We start from the raw sequence: 21886 nt of genomic DNA, 5'->3' as shown, positions 1-21886 counted from the left end.
TATGGACAGCTAAAAATATATATAGAAAAAATTAGCCGGGCATGGTGGCGCATGCCTATAGTCCCAGCTACTCGGGAGGCTGAGACAGGAGGATCGCTTGAGCCCAGGAGTTTGAGGTTGCTGTGAGCTAGGCTGACGCCACGGCACTCACTCTAGCCTGGGCAACAGAGTAAGACTCTGTCTCAAAAAAAAAAAAAAAATCTGTTTTCTTCCTTCAGCATTCTCTTGGTCTTCTTTGACATGACGGGCTGTTAAGCAGACAGAATTAAGAAATACTGTTGAGCTGTGCAACTATTCACAAATTCCACTTCAAACAGAAAGAGAGTGCACTGTTGTCAGAAGCTGATAATAGACTCTAGCCAACCAGCCTGGTGCAGTCGTGGCACCAGTCAGGCAGAGGAAATTAGAACTAAATAATTAGCATAGCAGCCATCAATTTTGCCCTAATGGCTTACTAATGTTCTAACTGTGCCAATCAACCTGGGAGGATTATTTCATTGAAACTTACTTTATGCTTTGGTATTTTAAATACGTTCCTTTAAAAAATAAAACAAAAATATAAAAGGCAAACAAAAATGTATTAATAAAAATAAAAGGATTTGTTCTGTAAAATTTGGATTTAGTCAAAAGGCCGCACTTAAGGACCTAGAAGGCCACATGTGGCCTAAAGGCCACAGGTTCCCCACCTCTGTCATAGAGACAGAACATAGACTAGTGGCTTTCAGGGACTGGGGTGGGGGGCGGACAGGGAATGGGGAGTTACCGTTTAATGGGTATAGAGTTTCAGTTTTACAAGATCAAACGGTTATGGAGATGGATGGTGTGATGACTGCACAACATTATTCAGTGTTATTTAATAGCACTGTACTGTACACTTGAAAACGGTTAAGATGGTAAATTTTATCTTGCGTGTATTACACAATAAAAAAACAATAAATTACAAAAACCATAAAAAAGAAGTTTTTCTAGGCTGAATCAACCCAGGTGACATTGGCCAGACTAGGAAACCTGTGCCTTCTAGAAAATAGTGCCTGGCTTGCTGGGGGGATGGGAGGACAGAAGGGATACTAATAGGGGCTGGGAGACAGGGACAAGAACCGGGGAGCACTAAGAAGGAACTGTGGCAGAGTACCAAGCAGCAGTGACAGGTACAGGGGGCTGCGAAGAGAAACGGGGAGCGGGAACAACACCGCCTGCGTGCTACGTGATTAAGTTCAAACACATCTTGATGCAATAACCTGTATTTACATGCAAATGTACTGGCTTATGCAAAATAGCAGAGGTCTCGGAGGAGGGTTTTTTAGTCTGGAGCTTGTATAGTCATTGAAAAAGGGAAGCAAAGCTGTCCCTGGGGTACTACACGTCTGCCTTTCCCCTGGGAGCTTGGCCGGTTCCAGGAAGACGAAAGCTGAATTGGCTCAGCTCGCAAAGACTGGAGAGCAGCGCCCCTACCCGGAGAGCAGCGAGGCGCCCGCGAGGATGCGCATGCCCACTCCTGCCTCCCGCCCCGCCTCCTCAGGAAGGCTAGAGCCTTAGTGCGCAAGCGCCATCGGTCGGCGCAGACTCCTCCCCCAGGGGGAGGAACTAGCGGGGCCCAAAATGGCGGCGAGCCGCTACCGGCGCTTTCTTAAGCTCTGTGAGGAATGGCCAGTGGACGAGACCAAACGGGGCCGGGACTTGGGCGCTTACCTGCGGCAGCGGGTAGCACAGGCCTTTCGGGAGGGAGAGAACACCCAGGTGACCGGCGGGGAGGCGGTTGGGGTGAGGGGTGGAAACGAGGCAGGGGCGGGGCCCATGAGCGGGCTCGCGGCGGGGCCCTGCGCATGCGCGCGCCTTTCCTCTTAGGCGGCACGTGCGCGTGGACCCCCTTAGCCCTCCAGGAGCTACAGAGCACGACGTCCTTTCCTGCTGCTCACTGCTCTCACCCGGCTGCACCTTGGAATTACCGAAGAAGCTTTTTAAAAATTAAGATGCTTATTCAATCAAAATCTCTCGGGGTGAGGTCTTGGCCTCAGCGTTTTTAAAAGCTCTCCAAGTGATTCAGGTGCAAGCAGAGTAGAGACCCCCAACACCAGTCGCAGGCGGTGACAGCCTCATGCTTTTTGCTCCCATGACACGGTACCATTACGTCGTAGTGTTGTGTGTTGACCGAGCTGATCCCCAGGGACCTCCGCAGGGCCCCCACCGAGCTTTTGCGTTTTCCCTGGGCCCCGGTAAGCCTGTGCAGCAGGTTTGGAGCTCTGGGATTCATTCATTCATAGAGCACATGTTTATTGATCACCTACCATGTGCCAGGAACTGTGCTGGGTGCCAGAGAGAGAGCAGTGAATTAGACAGGTGAGGTCCTGCCCGTATGAAGTTTTATATTCTAGTTCAGGACACAATAAACAAGTAGACATACCTAAGAACAGACAAGTACTGTCATGGATATAAACTAGGGTAGCATGATAGAAGGGTACTATCAGTATAGTAGACCTTTCTGAGGAGCTGGCACATAGGTAAGACCCCAGGGAAGAGGATGACCCAACAATGTACAGTGGCGGGAAAGGAACTCCAGGCACTGCAAGGCCCTGAGGCAGGAAGCAGATTGCAGTGTTAGAGAACAGAAGGAAAGCCAGAATGGCGGGAGGGTGGCCGTGAGTAAGGTGGAGTTTGCTGAGAGTTGAGGTCAGAGGAAGTCAGGAGCCAGACACAGTAGGGTCTTAAAGGCTCTAATTAGGAGTTAGATCTTTTTTTTTTTTTTTTTTTTTGAGACAGAGTCTCACTTTGTTGCCCAGGCTAGAGTGAGTGCCGTGGCGTCAGCTTAGCTCACAGCAACCTCAGACTCCTCAGCTTAAGCGATCCTACTGCCTCAGCCTCCCGAGTAGCTGGGACTACAGGCATGCGCCACTATGCCTGGCTAATTTTTTCTATATAGATTTTTAGTTGTCCATATAATGTCTTTCTATTTTTAGTAGAGACGGGGTCTCACTCTTGCTCAGGCTGGTCTCGAACTCCTGACCTCGAGCTATCCACCCGCCTCAGCCTCCCAGAGTGCTAGGATTACAGGCGTGAGCCACCGTGCCCGGCCTAGGAGTTAGATCTTATAAGGCCAGTGAGAAGCCACCAGAGATGTTTATCAGGGACTGATGTGCCCTAATTTACTTTTTAAAAAAGATCGTTCTGCTTGTAGGTGGTGAATGGGTTAAAGGGGACAAGAATAGAAACAAGGAGGCTGGAGAGAAGCCGGCTATGGTGCCCCAGGCAAGAGACAGTGGTGGGTTGGATGAGGATGGCAGCACAGGAGATGGAAGTGTCTGGATGCAGGTTATGTGCAGGTCAAGTCAGCAGGACTTGCTGATACATTGGATGTGGGATAAAGAGAAAGAGAGGAACCAAGGATAGCACCTAGATTTTTTTTTGGTTTTTGGTTTTTGGGTTTTTTTTTTTTTTGGCTTGAGCAACTGGGTATAAGATGGTGCCATTTACTGAGAAGGGAAATAGTAGATGAGGAACAGGTTGGGTGTGGGAAGAACATCTTGAGTTTGGTGTTAGACAGGTTAAGCTTCAGATGCCAAGTGGACTGACTTCCAAGTGGAAATGTCAAGTAGGCAGTTGCATATTTGAGCCTGGGCTCAGGCAAGAGGTCAGAGAGATGAAATGAGATACATACACACACAATCTGAAGAAATGACTTTTGTGAAACTTGACCAAGACCTGTCAAAGCAGGAACGTGTTTTTTGTTTGCAGCTTAGCCCAATACAGTCAAGGCAACCCACCTAATGGAGGAAGAGCATGTCCAGTGGCATCATTGTAGTGCCACTGATTGGGTGGTGGTGGCATGAAGTATCTGGCCCAGGACTTCTGGGGGGAAAGTGCAGGTTATGCTACATTCAGGGCCCTCACATCATTTATGGTGGTCTTCACTGCCCCAAAGTGCAAAGATCTTGAAAGATCTTTGTATCTTGTATCTAGTCCCAACTCTATAAACCCCATAGACTTTCTGGAGCTCTGCTCCCTGCATATTTTTAGGGTGAGCTTCCTGAGAATTGAGATGATGCCATTTTTATCTCCCTCCAACCCAGTGGTTTGTTTGTTTGTTTGTTTGCTTTTTTTGAGACAGATTCTCGCTCTGTTGCCCAGGCTAGAGTGCCATGGCGTCAGCCTAGCTCACAGCAACCTCAAACTCCTGGGCTCAAGCAATCCTCCTGCCTCAGCCTCCCGAGTAGCTGGGACTATAGGCATGTGCCACCATGCCTGGCTAATTTTTTTTTTTTTCTGTGTATATTTTTAGCTGTTCAGATCATTTCTCTCCATTTTTAGTAGAGACGGGGTCTTGCTCTTGCTCAGGCTAGTCTCAAACTCCTGACCTGGAGGGATCCTCCCGCCTCGGCCTCCCAGAGTGCTAGGATCCAACCCAGTGTTTATCGTAGTTCTTGGCACATAAAAAACACTCAGTTAATGTCTGACTGAATAGATAAATAAGTGATTGGTTACGGCTCATGAGACGAAGTTCATTTGAATATAGTTGCAGATGTGGCAGAACTAGATGAAGAGAAGTAGTGAAGAGTGAGAAGGAAATAGCTCCTGAGTGGTAAGAATTGACGTGAGAGCGTACTGTGTTTGGAGAACTGCGGGAACTACAGAAGAGGGCCATAACCTGGTCCTCACCACCAGGGAGCTTACAGGTGGGCAGTCAGAGGCTACATCCTTGAGGAGGCAAGAGAGTGACATTCACCTACTGGATTGTTAGTGTAAGAGGAGCTAGCACAGGAGGGTAGAGCTTTCTCTTTTGTCATCCTTTGTCATCACCTAGGGAAATAGTTTCTGCTCGAAGACCTACACAGGTTTGAGTCATAGCTGTAAATTCAAGTCATGGCTTGGTTGATGGTTCCACGGCAGCTGATGAATGCCTTCCTGGTAGAGTGAACCAGTGCATCATGATGGCAGCAGGCATATTACTCAGGACCACTGTTGTGGTACCTCATCCTAATGTCACCAGAGGATGCACCTGAGCTTAATAAATCTTAGTGATAATTTCTGGAGGGAGCAACCCCTTGCTGGAATTGAGAACAGTACTGTGAGTCACTCCCACTGGCAGCCCCAGATCATTTGTAAAGAGCTTGAGAAAGAGAGGTGGTTCTGGTAGACTCTTCATTAAACTGGCAGCAGGAGGTAGGGGTTAGACCCGGTTGGCTGATTGGTGTGGAGCTCCCGCTTGGTTATGCCAGTTACTAGCTCTGCTCACGCATTCTTTTTATTCCTGTAGAGGAGAGAGGCGGGCAGTCCTCCTCTACCTTTTGGCTTCCTGTGTCCTAATGATAACCCTGAAAGGTGCACATCACACCTCCGCATGCGTGACCTCATTTAATTTAATCCCTAGTGCAGCTGAGTGGTGGCCATTACTAGTCCCATTTTACAGACGAGGAAAGAACTTACGGTGGGGGCAGGGGGTTCCCTCTGGTGGTAAAAGCCAGGTAAACAGATGCAGCCTGCCTGATCCCGGTGTGACATTGTCTCCTCGGTGCCTGGCCTTTCCTCAGCTGCTGTTCCTCCCAAGTTATGTCTTGTTAGAACAATCTCTTGTTCTGTGAACATCAAGCCACTCCCTTCACCTTGTTCCCCACTCAAACCTTTTTGGACCATAGAGAATTTGGGCAATGAATTAAACACCTCCCTGTGTTTGCCCACCTGCTTTTCCTTGCTCCGGCCACTGCCTCCCCAGTGCATATGGGAAGAAAGACGTTCCTCAGTGGGGCCCCCGTGCAGAACAGCCAGGCTCACTAGAAGGCAAGTTAATAATTCATACTCAAAACTAGAGTACAAGCAGCGCTGCCTCTGTTTATTCCACTTCAAATTGCCCACTGGGGAGTCTCGTCCACCCTAAACCCACCCAGAGGGAGGTGATGGTGGGAAGCAGGAACACATGTAACACCTCTTACACTCTATATCCTATTGTGCAGTTTTTAAAAGTCAATGTTGATGGGTTTTGCCCCCTTTGAATACAGTTTCTTTAAGAACACATGTTCCTGGAACTCTGAGAGCTTAATAAAAGAATCACAACATGAGGGAAGGTGGCAAAACAACTGTAATTGTTAACTACAGAGAAAGGAGCAAATCTTTCTAATGAGTTCATTAGGTGCACAAGCAGCTTCCTAAAAGATCTCTGACTGCACACCAGCACCCACTTATCTAGCACAGGGCACACCCCTAAGGGACCGCCTGAAATGCTGCCCAGGAAGGGGCTCACCCACCAGCGAGCTCTTATGATTGTATTGTAGCCAGGTTTAAATAATATTGGCCCAGTTTGAAGGAAGTTAACTGTTGTCTTGGGTTTCTGGTAATGTAAATGATTTTTCCACCTTCTCAAAGGAGAATTCAGAGGTTTTATATAATTCTGTTTTATGGGTCACCCAGTTGAGGCGTGGTCTTTGGCATTCCTTGGCGTGGCAGGGAGCCAGCTTCCCAGCTGCCTGGAACATGCTGGCCATGGCGAAGCCATCTCAGCATTGCTCACCCCCATACGTGGGCCCCTTGAAGTCACATTTTTAAGCAGTAGGTTAAGAACAGATTATACTATTCTTAGTTATAATATTGAACCCACTGCAAAACAGGAGTTGTGAGGAGAATCATATCTAAGGGGGAGTCCAAACATCTCCATGTTTTTTTCTCTCCCAATTCTGAATGGAGCTAGCGTGAGTTAAGGTAACGTCCAGACCAAGGGGTGGCACTTGTCTGGGCATGTTTAAAGATGCAGGGGCTCCTCCTAAAAGGATAGCCACTTCCAGTGGGATACTACTTTATGCGAAGATCTTTGAGGTCTGCCCGTTGCCTCCTGGGTAAGTTGCAGGCAGCTCTGTGAGACCTTCAGTGCCCTCTGGTCCTTGGTCCAGCCTATGATTCCAACCTGGCCTCTTCCCACCTCTACCCAGCACAAGCCACAGCCTCAGCAAGGGTGTCTTCTCACTGCCTCCCACATTGGCCATAAAGAAGTGGTTCTGAGGCCGGGCGTGATGGCTCATGCCTGTAATCCTAGCACTCTGGGAGGCCGAGGCGGGTGGATCGCTCAAGGTCAGGAGTTCGAGACCAGCCTGAGCAAGAGCGAGACCCCCGTCTCTACTAAAAATAGAAAGAAATTATCTGGCCAACTAAAATCTATATAGAAAAAATTAGCCGGGCATGGTGGCACATGCCTGTAGTCCCAGCTACTCGGGAGGCTGAGGCGGTAGGATCGCTTAAGCCCAGGAGTTTGAGGTTGCTGTGAGCTAGGCTGACGCCACGGCACTCACTCTAGCCCGGGCAACAAAGCGAAACTCTGTTTCCAAAAAAAAAAAAAAAGAAGAAGAAGAAGTGGTTCTGAACCTCTGAGACTCTAGTGCACTGTGGACCACTGCCCCCTGCCCACCCAAACCCAAATACAGGGTTTGCCAAGAATTTGGTGGCTTCCCAGGCCCGTGAAGCCCTCTCTGCCTGAAACACCCTTGTCCTGTGCCTTTTCATGTCCATCCTCCCTGCCACTCCTCTGATCTCCGTTACACTCATGCCCAGGTGGACGCTCCTCAGAGTTGGGGACTCTGGCTTCACTCACCCTGTGCACTGTCATTGCAGTGAAACTCAACCCTTCCCCGCCACACCTGCCCTTCGGCTCAGCCTGCGCCCAGCTCCCACCTGGGGTTCCACAACTCTGGGCTCGGTTACACGCTGCCTCAGGGTGCGGGTGATTTTTAATGCAAGTGGATCGTGTCTCCTCAGCTTGGCTGCCAGCTTCTCCAGTGCCAGGCGGGGTCTTCTTCTTTACGTCCCCCCACAGTTCCCCAGCAGAGCACTTTCTACATAGTAGGTGCTCAAGAAATAGATTTTCAGTTGAATTGAAGGGAATAGGCTCCCATAATGGAATGAACTCATTTCAGAAGTTCATTACCAAGTCATGAAAACCTTTTTTCGTAGATCCTCCTGGACCGAATCCAGCTCTACCTTAATTAGCAAAGCAATTTTCAACACCCTTTCCCAAAAGTGCTTATGCGTCCCTTTGTGTGACTAGAATAGGGACTGCTGTACCAATTGCTGTCACCACCCAAAATTCAATTTTGAAAATCGAAATCAGTGCCGCAGGCCCTGATGTAGATTTGTATGTATAAAAGTTTAATATGGTAAAGAGAAATTTACTGACGACTGAGCAGGGGAAATGCAAAAGGAGCAAAAATAGAGCCATAAAGGACACTTTGTCAGTCGAACATCTATTTTATTCACATTTAGGGAGCAGTGCTGAATTTTTCATAATGTCCCTACTGCTGCCTTTTTCAAACCCAGCACTGCTATTGGTCCTAAAATGTCCGTAATCTCATTAGGTGTGAATGCAAAGTCAGGTAATTTAAAGCTCGTATTAACAATATTTCTCAAAATGCACAATCCATTTCATGAGAAAAACTATATATTTCAAAATTAAGGAATGTGTGTGCTAAACTCTGAATAAAGTATGAGATGTAGGTGTGTGGTGAGCGAGGCTTCTGGAATTAGATATCTTCATTGATATCCTTTTAAGTAGTAAGCAAGACTTTTTTAATGGCTGAGCTTGGATTGGGTTTGACTAGGAGCCCAGATTGCCCTAGGCTCGTCTCTCCTTAGACAGTAAGAACTTGGCTAGGAATTGGCACATCTCCAACTCCCATCACCTCCACTGAGCTACTTTCACAGCCTGATTTTAACACTTCCCAACCTCAAACAGGAAATTGGATGGCAAGTCCGTTTTCAGATCTCGTGTTTAGTTCCTTCTCAGATTATGATCGAGCTCCCAGGATTGTGTAAATTATCTAGAGACTGTCTCTTTAACACTGAGGGAAGTTTAAGAGGTGAGGGAGCTCCGAGGGTCACTTTGTACCTTGCACTCGGGCCTTGTACAGTTTGCTGTCACAGGAGCAACGCTCTGCGAGAGTGGCCCCTGTCCCGTGTCCTTCCTGGCTGCACTGCTGCCTGTCAGAGATGGAAAGACAGGGGAAGGAGGACACCTCTTCACTCCCTTGAGGGCGTGTAGGAGGTCACCGAGCCGCTCTCTGGTGTGGAGAAGCAGGAGGGGACCTTCGGTTGGCTGGGTTTCTTCGGGTGAGGGTCTCGTTGAAATGTGGGTTTGATCAGGCAGCAATGGTGGGAGCCCAGGAGAGAGGCTCTGGGAGGAAGGCAAGTCTGTGTGTGAACTTTCCGAGGAGCTTTGGCTGAGAAGGTGGTGGGGATGGTGGCAGGAGGGGAAGGTCCAGGTGAGCGCCATCAGGTGAAGACTGGGCGCGGCAGACGGCTGCTCACTTAGCGTCCTGGCCGTGGACCATGGAGTGCTCAGTGACCGCTGAGAGCCTTTAGGATCAGGTCTGGAGTGAAGCCTTGATATCTCCCATGCATCTTCACTTCCACCTCTAGCGCCACACTCTGGCAGTACACACCAGCCACGCTGGCTGACCCACTGCCATTCCCTGGGCGCTGGCGTCAGCCGGTCCTGTGCTTGGAACACCGCCACTTCCTTCTTGGTTATGTGCGCTCGTCCTCCGTGGGTCCTTCTCCAGCACTTCCTGCCTGGATCCCGGCAGTGCCGGGCAGTGCCCGTGCCTCCTCCGTGGGCCCACGTACCCGGTGCACACCGTTTCATTCCAGGGTTGTCTTGAACTGCTTTGTCATTTCCCGTTCAGGCGCCTGTGTTTACTAAAACTATTTACTACTAATAACCGCAACAAAACTAATGGTTCGCATTTATCAGCGTTCCAGGCCTAGAATTCAGAGCAGCCCAGGCATTACCTCATCTGTCCTCACAGCACCCTCGGAAGTGGGGGGCTATTATTATCTTTTCTTTTAAAAGAAAGGTTAAGTCGGCCAGTGTGCTTCAAAAATGTCAGTGCATGAAAGACAAAGGCCGAGGAACCGTCCCAGATTAAAGGAAACTAAAGATACATGGCAGTGGAATGCAGTAGGAGATCCTTTCTTCCTGTGATTATTACTAAGACAATTGACAGAGCTGGAGTGCAGACGCTGGGTTAGATAATAGTGTTGTATCAATATTGAGGTGGCCCAAATTTGATCACTGAACTGTGGTTATATAAGAGAATGTCCTCCTCCTTAGGATATATTATGGAGCGAAGGGATGTCATGCTCCTCCTCACTCAAATGGATCAGAAGGAAAATGTGTACATACAGATACAGAGAATGATAAAGAAAATGTGGCAATTTTTTAAAAGTGTTCTTTCTTGGTTGAAGATTGAGTGGTTTGCCCGACATCCCATAGCTGGTAAGTGATGGTGCCAGGATTCAACCCAGGCATTTTGACTCCACTGCTCCCTGCAGCCTTGGAGACACGGATTCACCTGAGTGTCGCCTGCTCACGCATGAGCCAAGCACACTGCAGGCTCTCAGTGAATGCCTGTTAAGTTTGTAAGTGAGCAAGGCTGCACAGGTATGATGAGAGCAAGCAACACATGAAATACACGATTATTTTTTATAATCTAAGTAATAATCTTGTGCACAAAAAACTGTGCCAGTGTTATTCTCTTTTTCCTTCTGTGTCTTGTACCTTCTGTTCTTCTGTCTTCTATGTTAGGTCTTGGTTGTATTGTCCTGGTGAAGAAATAATGTTCCAAATGCGTTAGTCCAGAGCATGTGTGCAGAATTCTGTTCCACTGGACCTTCCCTGGAAGAGCTGGCTGGCAGAGAGGCACCAGCCTCACACTTGTCTATTCATTCTGTCCACTCAGACAATGCTTTTTTATTCAGCAATGATAACTGGCCACCTTCTCAGCCCATAATCCTTCTCTTCCGATGTGGCTCCCAGGCATGCTCATGATGAGTAGCCCGAACACGGGAATGGATCAGGTAGAACTAAGGACGGATCCTCTTTATTGTTTGCTGTAAAATGGGGACCTCATTTGACACACACGGAGGCAGAAGTGGAGCTGCTTATTAAAATGCTTTACAACTGACTTATTTATGCTCTGCCTTCGAGAAAGGATTTAAGTTAGAAAAAAATCCAACATTTGAATTCTGGGAAAAAACATAAAATAGAAAGTTTTAGTCTACGGAGCTCTTCAGAATTCTTGGCAGAAAAGTGTAAAGAATTATAGATTAGTAATAGCACGGGCAAAGGAAGGGAAAATGGAAAAGAGGTGTGAAGGGGGGGAAAACTCACTTCTCATCTGTGTGTTGCCTGTCTTTCCAGGAATCTCCAGCAGGGGCGCCTCTGTCTGGGGCACCCAGAGGATTGATTTATTTTCCCTTCTCTCACCGGGCCTCAGTGTTCTGGGCCTTCTCCTTTCTAGCAGGATCTAACTGGGGTCCCCATCTAGGTCCTCTGGTTCTCCTCACTTAACCTCTCTCATCTTCAACACTGCCTTCTTTGTGTTTCTTTCCTTAGATAATAGAATTTGAGCAGCTCTCCACTGAACACAGATGAAAACTCAGATAATTTTTTTTTTGGCCTTTCATAAAAGAATCTTTATTTAGTGCAAAAGGACATATCATATTGAAGGTTTAAGTCAAAAAGCTTGCTCTTTTTCTCCCACCCAGGCCCGTTTACCTTTGTGTTCGGGCCCTCAGCCAGACTGGTCTGGCCGAAAGGATCCCCTGGCATTCCTGCCTCCTCTGCTCAGGCCATCCCCTCCCCCAGCAAGGCCCCACCCTTCTCCTGTCTGCCCCCAACTCCCGTGCATCCTTTGGAGCCCAGCATAGTCTCACTCGCGTCATGCACTGACCACTTGAGCGTGTGGGGACGCCACTTCTGCACCCTCATAGCCCACACTGCCCAGTGCTCCCTGTTAGGCACACCCTGCCAATCCTGCATTTCTAGTGAGGCATCTCTCACTACAGCTGGCATTGCAGGTCGCGAGTCATGGATGCTCAACAAATGTTTGTTTGCTGGATGGTTGATCGGGTTTTTCTGCAGGTTGGGGAAGGTGATGAGGTGGAGCCATTCTTCCAAAAAGGTGGTTTCTAATAGCAGAGGTGTAGGCCAGGTGTGCTTCCCACCGAGGGGAGAAGCCAGTGCTAGCCGCAGGCCTGCTTCGTGTGAATGCGTTATTAAGTGTGTCCTTCCTCGAGGTACAGACGCAGTATGGGAGGCAGTATGCTCACTTCCTTGGGGCTTGTTTTTCAGATTGCAGAGCCTGAAGCCTGTGATCAAATGTATGAGAGCTTAGCGAGACTCCATTCAAACTACTACAAACACAAGGTGAGTGGGCCAGTCTTTTATATTCCCAGCCCTCTGGCAGGACGACCAGTAAGAATGAGTGAAAATCTGATTATGTTAATGCATTGTTTGTAAAGAGGTGTGGGTATGCTACTTTCAAATGGAGCCAGTAATTTCAACCAAATCAATAAAAGTGCCTGGTAGAGGCTTTTGGGTCTAAAGAAAAGCTATTCAGAATTATGAATAAAAGCCATATATTTGATGTGCCAGTGTATGCTTCTGGGAGTATCTTGACAACCTTTGGCTCTTACACGTGTTTTCCTATCCACTTTGATGGAACCGATCTGTCCCCACGCTCCGGTGGTAAAGATGGGATGATTGGGAAAGTCCTGTCCTTTTCCAAAGCTGGGCCCTGACATGGTTACTGTCAAATTCCACGTAGAGTGGTTTTTCCCAGGCTTGGAAAATATGTTCAATAACTCCACAAATTCAAATGGCCAGATGGAAAAGCCCACAGAAGGGATTTCTTCTAAATCCTCCCTACTGAAAGTGTGGTCCGAGAGCAGCAGCACGGCCATCACCTGGGAGCCGCTTAGACATGCAGGCTCGTGGGCCTCTCCCAGACCTTCTGAAATCAGAGCCTGCGTTTTCCAGAGAGGATTCCTGTGTGCAGTAAAGTTGGGCCCGACTCCTCCAGGCGGTACCGGTTCTTGCAATGCCAAGCCTTGACCTCAAGGTGGCGCTGCTCTTCTGGCCTGGCCTCTCGATGCCCAGGGCCCCGGCGAGCTGTGGTTAGAGAGCAAGGCTGCAGAACTAATCTTTTCTCCCCTCCCTCTCTCTTCCTTTCTGCCACTGTGACCAGTACCCTCGCCCCAGAGACACCACCTTCAGTGGCCTGTCCGTGGAAGAGTACAAGTTGATCCTGTCCACAGGTATTGAAAGCACAGCTGCCTTTTCTGGCTGGTTTGCAAATGATTCTTTGAGTTTGAGCAGCCAGGGGGAGTCGTCTAATAAGACAGCTTTGCTTGATGGAAAGTCTCATGGAATAGCCCAGAGGAAATTCTGAAGCTACAGGGCTCATGCCTTTTGGCCATAGAATGTGGAGAAGGTCAAAGGCATTATTTTAAAAAGAAAATCTATCTTTAGTGCTTTTAAATTCAAGGCTGGGCAGCAGGGAATAGGGGAATACATATTTGCCAAATGGAAGTAGTTGAAATCAGGATGGAAGGAAAATAATTTTATTTTTATGGTCCTGAGGGGGCTTTATAAACAATGAGGATTTTAATTAAAACAAAAAGCCATTCAATAAACGTGTATGGGGATATCCGCCTAAGAGTTATCTGACCCAGGGGACGTGGTCTGTGGGTTAGATACGAGTTTAACAAGGTGTGTTTTAGAGCCATTGATAGACCCTGATTAACAAGAAAGGAAACAGCCTGCCAGCCCATCCCCTCCGTCCTTGCCTGTCTCCATTGTTACCAAAGGGGGCGGGGGAGCCAGGGTTGAGGGAGGCAGGTACTGGAAAACTACTATTTTTATTGCCAAGGATATTGTATACAAAAATAGGCTAACCTTTTCTGACAGGGCACAGCCCTGAAACATTTGCCTTCTGGTACTTTGGAAATTTCTCCTTCCTTTTCTTCTGGCAGCCTTTAGCAACTCAGTTTTAAGGATTTGGCCTTCTAGAAAACGCTTACCTTCTGAGCAGATTAAAACCTGGTAGCATTACTTGCTGTTGTGTGTTGACTCTGACTCTATTTTTATTATAGTACTCTCTGGAAAACTGGCGTGAAGATATTTTGGCCAGATTCACTTTATTGACAATTTTTTTTTTTTAATTTAAAAAATATTTTTAAGCAGCATGTCCCTGTAACCAGGCAATCTTTTCTTTTCTTTTTTTTTAATTATTTGCTCCTTCCCCCAGGACAAATCTTTCTCTAATGTATGGATTTACTCCCATGTCCCTGGTCCATGTGACTGCCAGCATAGATGCACCACGTCACTGCGAAGGCCCTGGAGAGTCTGAGCAAAGTTTGAATCTGAAATTAGAATGGGAGTGAGTTCCAGAGGCCCTGCCTCTGCCCTCTCCTTGTTCACCCTCAGGGAAGCCTCTGTGAGGGGGAGACAAGCAGCAACGAAGGATGGCGGCGTAGGAGTCTCTTGTTCTGGCTGCGAGTTCAGTTCCAAGAAGTTTGCTGATCATTTGTTTTCAAAGCAAGCCTCATGGTTTTGTTACAACCGTGTGGAGTAAACTTACCAAATCTTTGCTCTGGCGGGGCAAGAAAAGGCCTGCAGCACCTTGCAGTGAGAGGCTGTGGGGCCTGACGGGTCCGAGTTGCGGCCATGGCTGGGGTCCGTGTGCGTCTGCCTGGGGCTGGAGTCGTGGGAGGCGCTAAAGGAGGCCCCATGGCTTGTGGGTGGACAGGGATACCTTAGTGTCACACTTGGTGCTCCATGGGGCAGCCTGGACTTCAGGAAACGCCCCAGGTCAGGATGCTGGGCTTGTGGCTGAAATACAGCGCGTGTCCTAATTTAGGCAAGAGCCCACTAACAATCGTTAATAATGGGATATCTTTTTTGTTCAGAAAAGCTATTCTTTTTCTCCAGAAGTTTTATTAACAGATGAAAGTTCAGTCTATGAAAGCTAAACAATATCATGAGAATATCTAAATTTAAAGTACAGGTAAGATTAGATATCATGGAACTTTAGCCCTGGAAAGGCTTTAGACCAATGGTTCTCTACTGGGGTGATTTGGCCCCCCAGGGGACATGTGGCAATGTCTGGAGACATTTTTAGTTGTCACAACTGGTGGGAGGGACCAGAGATGCTACTGGCATCTAAGTGTGTAGAGGCCAAGATGCTGCTAAACATCCTACAGTGATGCACCAGTCAACCCCCAGCAAAGAATGATCTGGCTCCACATGTCAATAGTGCCAAGGCCGAGGAGCGCTGCGAGTAGGGGGTATGTTCTTAAACAAGGGTCCTGCCGGCTAGTACTCACCCTCTTGCATTCAGAGTGGTGAAGATGGCTACCTTTTCATGCCCCATACTGCCACAGTTCAAATCCCAGCTCCACCACTTCTGCACCCTCATAGCCCACACTGCCCAGTGCTCCCTGTTAGGCACACCCTGCCAATCCTGCATTTCTAGTGAGGCATCTCTCACTACAGCTGGCATTGCAGGTCGCGAGTCATGGATGCTCAACAAATGTTTGTTTGCTGGATGGTTGATCGGGTTTTTCTGCAGGTTGGGGAAGGTGATGAGGTGGAGCCATTCTTCCAAAAAGGTGGTTTCTAATAGCAGAGGTGTAGGCCAGGTGTGCTTCCCACCGAGGGGAGAAGCCAGTGCTAGCCGCAGGCCTGCTTCGTGTGAATGCAGTCTCCTGCCCCACTGACCCTTGGCATCTATCGGGGGCTTGCTGCCTGCTGCCCTGCTCCACACGAGGGCACAGAGATGGCCCTGCAGTGTCCGCCATGCAGCCCACTGGCCCAGATGCTTCATCGAAAAACTTGGCCTGCTCCACACGGACCTCCCTAACTCCAATTTTCAGATGTGGAAACTGAAGCAGAGGGAGGTTAAGTAACTTGCTCAGGTCGCACAGCTATGCAGTGTGCGGGGAATGGGGCCTGGCACGCAGTGCTCAGTCACCATACGTGGTCGTTGCTGTCACCCTGTTAGATCTGCTCTTCAGAAGCTGGGTCTGCACTTCTGTTTTTCAGGAACACTGAAAGGCAAGGCATGCTTGTGTCGGGAAAGCCCTGTGGGGCCAATCCACGCTATCAAGGTTTAGTTTATTTTATTTTATTTTAAGGCTGGTCAAGTGAAGCAGTGGGCGTGGAGAAGGAACAAGGAATCTGTAACGGGTTGTGATCAGTTAGTTATAAACACCACTGCACTCAGACCAACCATCACGTTTTAGACTTGCGTTTCTCTCTCTCTTCGGTTCCCCTTTTGCAGACACCTTGGAAGAGTTTAAGGAGATGAATAAAGGCATGTGGAAGAAACTGCAGGAGAAGTTTGCCCCCAAGGATCCTGAGGAGAAGCATAAGGCCTGGGCTCGGTCCTTATCTCGCCCACATACCTAAGCGTGGAGTCTCGTCTCGCATGTTGCCATCGTCAATAAAACTGCCCCAATTTCCCCCTGACCTCGTGGTTTGGGAATCGCATGTAGCCTTCACAAAAAGGAAGCCCTTGTTGCTCTAAAGGAAGTTTCGGCCCCAGAAGAGATGCTGTTTGAGATGTCTGCCGTGACCACTGGTCAGGGTGGGGAAGTCTCGTGGGGAGAGGAAACAGGTTTCCCTCTGGGCCCAACGAGGGAGGGGAACAGGACCTCTGCACAAGGTGCTTCCTGCGGCCACAGGAGCCCCCACCTCTCCAGGGCTCTGGCTGGCTCCTGGCAGGATTCTCAGGCTCCCGTTTGTTGTAGGAGCTCTTGGGAGGACGCCAGAAATAGCAGTAAATATCTAAAGGGCCATCCTGTTGCAAACAGAAGGCAGCAGGGAGGTGACGAGGCTGAGAGCTGCAAAAAACCTGCTTGGCACTTGTCCTCACTGACTCAGAGGATGGAGCTCAGGCCTCTGCCCGTGACCTTGCAAAAAACCTGTGTGCTAAGTTGGCTTACGGGACAGCGAAGCTCTAGACAGGCCTCAGTCAGGCAGGGCCTCAGGTTGCACTGTGGGCAGGTTCTGGGGGAGGCCACAGGACAGGCCTTGCTGGCTGGGGACACACACGGGGTCACCTTATTATTCCAGTGAACCTTGGCTCTTACCAGTAGATGTTCACTTCCTTCCTTGATCCTCCTCCTGTTAAGAATACTGCTGGGAGAAGGGACAAGTCTGGGGCCCACAGCACCCACTTGTACAAAGTGGAAGTGAGTCCTTAACTCCTTATTTGTACCTAGATTCCTCAGCATGTTCTGAAATGCGTGAAACAGATACAGTAGGGTTACGGTGGAAACCCACCACACTGAAATGCGGGTCTGCCCAGAGCCCCGGCTAAGCAGCGCTGCGAGACAGGAGAGGCCAGGCCAGCGGGGAAGGGCCGTGTGGCTGTCCCCTGCCAGTGTGCCCTGCTCATTGATCCCCACAGCCCCGGGGGCAGTACAGGGACCACATCCCTTTTTAATGGACTAGATTTTTATTAATTTATTTAAGGCAATTAACGTATTAGTTCTCAGGCCAAAGAATCTGTAAAACATTACACCAAAAGGAGAAAAAACAAGCAGTCAAAAAACAGCCACTCTAACACAGCTCAGCCCTGTCACGTGGGCGTGCAGCTCTTCCCCAGGAAGCCCGGGAAGAGGCAGGTCCCAGGAGCAAGGCTGTCCCCCCTTGAGTCATCAGGCCGCCTGAAGCGGTGCCAGGGGGTGGCCTGGACGTGGACAGTGAGGTCTGCGTACTGTCACAGCAGATCTGAGGCACAGGGGGAGCTGTGCAGCCGTGGGCAGGGCTGAGCACAGCGCCCATGGAATAAGTTAAATAACAAAGCCCTAAAATCACTAGTAACGGCATCACTGCCGCCTCCCCTAGCGGCAGGCAGCAGCCCAATGTAGTGCTTGGAGATAAAGAGATGAGCCCACTCCTAACTGCCCACAGGGATGTCAGTTACTGCTTTAAGGGACAAAGGTCTCCAGGACTTTTCTTCCTCTAAGGCATTAAGGTAAAGTGAGTCCCGCTGAACTTTCTTGAGTCTTTCTGCAAGGTCTCTAGGCAGGACTGTCAGCCCTGAGGCTCCCCCTCCGTGCTGGACAGAGGCTGGGTTGGTGGGGGTGCCTGGCAGACTGGCCAGCCCACGCAACCCAAGAGAAGGCGCGGTATTGTTCCCCGTCACAGTCTCCGGTGAGGGGCACCCCGCCGGGGCCTTCAGCGGCTGTCCTCAGCGGCTCATGCAGTTCTGGACATCCACAAAGCCCAGGCGTTGCCTGCGTTTCCGCTGCTCCGTCATCTAGGGTTAAACAGACACCAGGAGGTCCGGTGTGGGTGTCCAACACCCTTCTTTCTGTGGGTGCTGCGGGAGGGCTGGTGCCTACCCTGCCCTGGGGGACCCAGCTGCTGTGCGGCACTGGCAGCAGGCCAGGGGCCCTCAGGGTGCTGCAGAGATGTCGGCTGCAAACCCTCGTTCTCAATCAGCATGTCACACACCTCTGATTTGGTGCAGCTGGGAAACCACCCCACCCAACAGGCGCTGCCTAATCCTCATGTAATCGCCGCCAGATGCAGGGGAGGATGGTGCAGACGAGAAGGGAGCTTGAGAAGCAGAGGGTGCCTTAAACTCCCCCATCTCCAGTGAACCGCTCACAGGGACTCCCTGCAGCTGCAGGAGGACGGGGACAGGAGACAGGGAGGGCCCTATGTCCCTCACCAAAGTTCCACTTGGGCTGGTCTTTCAGGAGCACGGAGCAGGATTACTCACCCCAGTCTGGCTCGCCATGGAGGGGAGAGTGTGTTTGGAACCTGCCTTCACACCCCAGGCCAGAAGGGAGGCCCACAGGGAAGCAGGGATGGCAGGCTGAGGCCGCCCCTCGGGGAGCCCCAAGGTCGGGAGGATAGGGCTGCACACCTGCTCCTTGAGCTCGTTGAGCTGGGCCGTGAGGTGGGACACCAGCTTCATGGTGGAGTTGAGCTTGTCCTGGAGAATCCGGATCTCGTTCTGTTCCCCCTCGCCCTCGTTGCTCACGAGGGACATGGCCCGCATCCGGGGGAACCAGTCCAGGTTCTTGTTCTGAAAAACATCACCAGTGGGGTGAGCAGGCTTGGGCCAGGCCTAGGAAGGCTTCTAGAAAAACAGTAATGTGTGGGGAGGTTTCTGCCACACGCTTGACAAAATTACTCGCCAGGGATGTGTCATGGGAAAATCTGAATTGACCTGCGTCCTCCCCAGGGCCAGAGTGAGCTGGCAGTGAACCCTCTGCCACTGTGACGGGCTGACTTCCGTTAGATGGCCTTGTCGGCTGAGTTTGATCCTTCAGTGGTGTCAGCACCATCTGTTTACTCTCAGCACCCAGACCCTGAATCTCCTTCCTTCCTTCCTTCCTTCCTCCCGCCCAACAAACGCCCCACGCCCGGGAAGATGCGAGTCAGACGGCAAATTGAGGGAGCGGGAGGCTCTGCTGAGAAGGGCAGGCAAGTGACACGTGTCTGGGGGCCAAAGCCACATCTCCCAGGACAGAGGAGGGGTGGGGAGGGAGAGGGCACCATGCAGTTTTCTGGTTCCTGGTTGCAAGATGCGAATTCTCAGACCAACGGATAAACCTATACTCAAAGACGGGTTCGACGCACAGAAGACAAAGGGAACTCCCCTTCCTTTACGGTCCGCTGCCTGCACCCCTCCACTGCTGCACATATCGGACAGGTTACCTGCGACTCCTCTAAGTCCGATCATTTTAAGATTTTCCAGGCTCCCTCCTGGCCCGGGACCGTCCCGACTTTGGGAAGCTGGGTTCCTTGCCAAGCTAGACAGCTCCCTTGGAGTGACCCACAGATCATGGCCCACGGGCAGGGTCTCCCCCGCCCACATCTCATTGTCACCGTGCCCACAGGCCCGGAGACACCACGCTTGTCCTTCGGGGATGACGGCCTTGTCGCGGGCTTTTTCCTGACACCAAAAGAGCGAGGGCCCCGCAGCAACAGTGGACAGCCGGCAGGGCTCCCACGCCGCTGAGGCTGCCTCCAGCTGCTCCCGTTCCCCTGCTGACCCTTCAGCAAGTGTCTGCAGCTGTCCCAGGGCAGCTGTGGCCACTCTTCTCCAGGGCCCAGGGGACTCAGAAACCGAGGCCACGAGGGCCTCTGGTGCACAGCAGCTTTGACTGCGGAACACCCGGTCTGGGCCCCGCTCACACCTTAATCATCTGGGCCACGTAGCTCTCGGGGCCCGTGTAGTCCGTCTTGTTTTTCACGCGGACCAGCACGATGAAGTATAGGTAGTTCCACATGTTGTGCTCCAACTTGATGTGCTCCTCAAATGACACCGTCTTGTTGTCAAACTTGTCCCTCTCCAGACCTGAGGATGCAGAGGGCAGGGATGAAGCCGTCAGCCTCCAGGAGCCACTGTGGGGCCGCCTGCGGGAGGGGATGCAGTCTGGATGCCCTGAGGGCATCTGTTCTCGTGATGAATGCTTCCGACACGCTCTGGGCTATTTGGGTCACTTCTATTTAGAGTACCAGCCACTTAGCCTGGAGGTCCTGCCCTGCCGCAGCTGCAGCTGCAGACTCCTGCGGTGGCAGCCAAGGGCTCTGGGAGCAAACGCCAGAATTCCCAAACTCCGAGCGCCCCAAACCAGGGGAAGCAGGAAAGGCTGGAAAAGGGAGGTCCTGCCGGTGCCACCTGCCCCTTAGTCTGAGGTGGCTGGTGAGGGGACCAGCGCGTCGTAGCAGGGGCGGGAAAAGCACTGGACTGAGTCCCAGAAGCCTGAGGCCACTGCCTGGCTTCAGCTTCCTCAGCTGTAAACCGAGAGGATTTCCCACTCTGTTGCATTACGCCAAGTTCAGGCAGGGTCATGTTCTCGGTCCTGGGATGAGCAACAGCCTTCCATCCCCCAGTCCCAGGGCAGGGCGCCCCGGTGCCCGGGCCCCTGCCGTGCGGGAACTAGGCCCTCACCGCAGATGAAGCACGTCGTCTTGAGAATCTCCTCCTTCTTCTGCTTCTCGCTCCGCAGGTCGGCAAAGGTGTCGATGATCACCCCAAAGATGAGGTTCAGCACAATGATGATGACGATGAAGAAGAACAGGAGGTCGTAGACCACTCGAGCCGGGAAGAGAGACTCCTACAGGGGTGAGACAGGGAGGCTAGACCCCGTGGTCCCCAAGCTCACTGGCAGGACAGGACTCGGGCAGGGGATCAGGGCTGTGGTGAAGGGACCCAGACCCCAGCAGAAGGAAGTGAGGGCCTCTGGCTCCGGGGGCCACAAAGATGGCGGAGGGGACCCACCCTGGCTCCATGGAGCAAGAACTGCAATCAGAGCCCTGAGTCTGGAGGAGGACAGAGCAGACTCGGACGGGACCTGCCGGGAGGAAGCCCTGGCGAAGCAGTTTGGCGTGGGGAGGTAGGGCTACAAGTCTCACCTTGTCTCTGGCCCTGACTTTTGACTAGGGGAAGAGCCAGCTCTGGACTCCTCTGCTCCACCCTCGGGACGCCTGGCCTCACACATTCTAGAAACCCTCTCTCTGGCCACGGAGGCGGCTTCTCACCCCCAAGCAGCTAGGGAGGACTGCCCTTCAGGGAATGCCGGCTGCCCAGGCCAAATCCTGAGGCCTCCTTGTGAGGCCGACTCGGCCCCCCCACCCCTGCCGTGCGCCGTACCAAGCCAGTGGCCCCGGCAGAGCCCTCCGCCGCCTGACTCACACCTTCCCGAGCCCTGGGGTAAGGTTTGGCTGCCTCATGGCACCCAGAGTGAGCTGGGGGGCAGGGGGCTAGCTCAGCAACAGGGACACGCACGCGGCTGGGTGTGGAGAGCAGGGAGAGGGGCACAGATGAGACAGGCTCAACACGGAATGTCTGGGGGAGGCCAAGGACAGCTGATCTGCTGATCCAGACAGGGGCTTGGGCCCGTGGATTTGGGCTGGGGCGGGGTGCTCACATCTTTGGAGGGCTTGCGGAGAATGTCACCCACACCGCCACCGTTGCGCAGCCCGTGGTTCATGACAGTGACGATGCACATCAGCAGAGTGTCACAGGCCCGCTCTGTGCTATCCAGCTCCCCCTCCTCTGCAAGCAGACAGTGCGCTCAGACTCGGGCCACCTTCCCCCATCCA

At 51.2% G+C, this 21886-nt stretch overlaps 2 protein-coding genes across 2 annotated transcripts in view; one reads left to right on the top strand and one right to left on the bottom strand.

Moving 5' to 3' along the window:
• Positions 1–1593: 1593 nt before the first annotated feature.
• Positions 1594–16346, top strand: UQCC2 (ubiquinol-cytochrome c reductase complex assembly factor 2). The gene is made up of 4 exons (XM_069487764.1): positions 1594–1737; positions 12104–12178; positions 12999–13068; positions 16095–16346. Exons 1-4 carry the CDS (start codon positions 1600–1602, stop codon positions 16220–16222), a joined length of 411 nt encoding a protein of 136 aa, XP_069343865.1. The 5' UTR covers positions 1594–1599; the 3' UTR covers positions 16223–16346.
• Positions 16347–17266: 920 nt separating this feature from the next.
• ITPR3 (inositol 1,4,5-trisphosphate receptor type 3) overlaps positions 17267–21886 on the bottom strand; it is a 62994-nt gene continuing 58374 nt past the window's right edge. Inside the window, exons 54-58 of the mRNA XM_069488900.1 lie at positions 21712–21839; positions 20733–20898; positions 19975–20135; positions 18696–18857; positions 17267–18080 (exon numbers count right to left, since the gene is read on the bottom strand). Coding sequence (XP_069345001.1) covers positions 18012–18080; positions 18696–18857; positions 19975–20135; positions 20733–20898; positions 21712–21839 — 686 coding nt within the window. The 3' untranslated portion in view covers positions 17267–18011. The remainder of the gene's footprint in view (positions 18081–18695; positions 18858–19974; positions 20136–20732; positions 20899–21711; positions 21840–21886) is intronic.

Source organism: Eulemur rufifrons, chromosome 15, assembly GCF_041146395.1.
Source record: "Eulemur rufifrons isolate Redbay chromosome 15, OSU_ERuf_1, whole genome shotgun sequence".
NCBI lineage: Eukaryota > Metazoa > Chordata > Mammalia > Primates > Lemuridae > Eulemur > Eulemur rufifrons.
This window is presented reverse-complemented; position numbering and strand designations above follow the sequence as displayed.

What these genes read in the sequence shown, in the direction of transcription:
- UQCC2 (XM_069487764.1), top strand. Translation starts at nt 1,600, where the DNA reads ATGGCGGCGAGCCGCTACCGGCGCTTTCTTAAGCTCTGTGAGGAATGG. An exon ending in CAAACTACTACAAACACAAG is followed by an intron (nt 12,179 to 12,998) that starts GTGAGTGGGCCA and finishes CACTGTGACCAG; the next exon opens with TACCCTCGCCCCAGAGACAC. An exon ending in CAAGTTGATCCTGTCCACAG is followed by an intron (nt 13,069 to 16,094) that starts GTATTGAAAGCA and finishes CCCCTTTTGCAG; the next exon opens with ACACCTTGGAAGAGTTTAAG.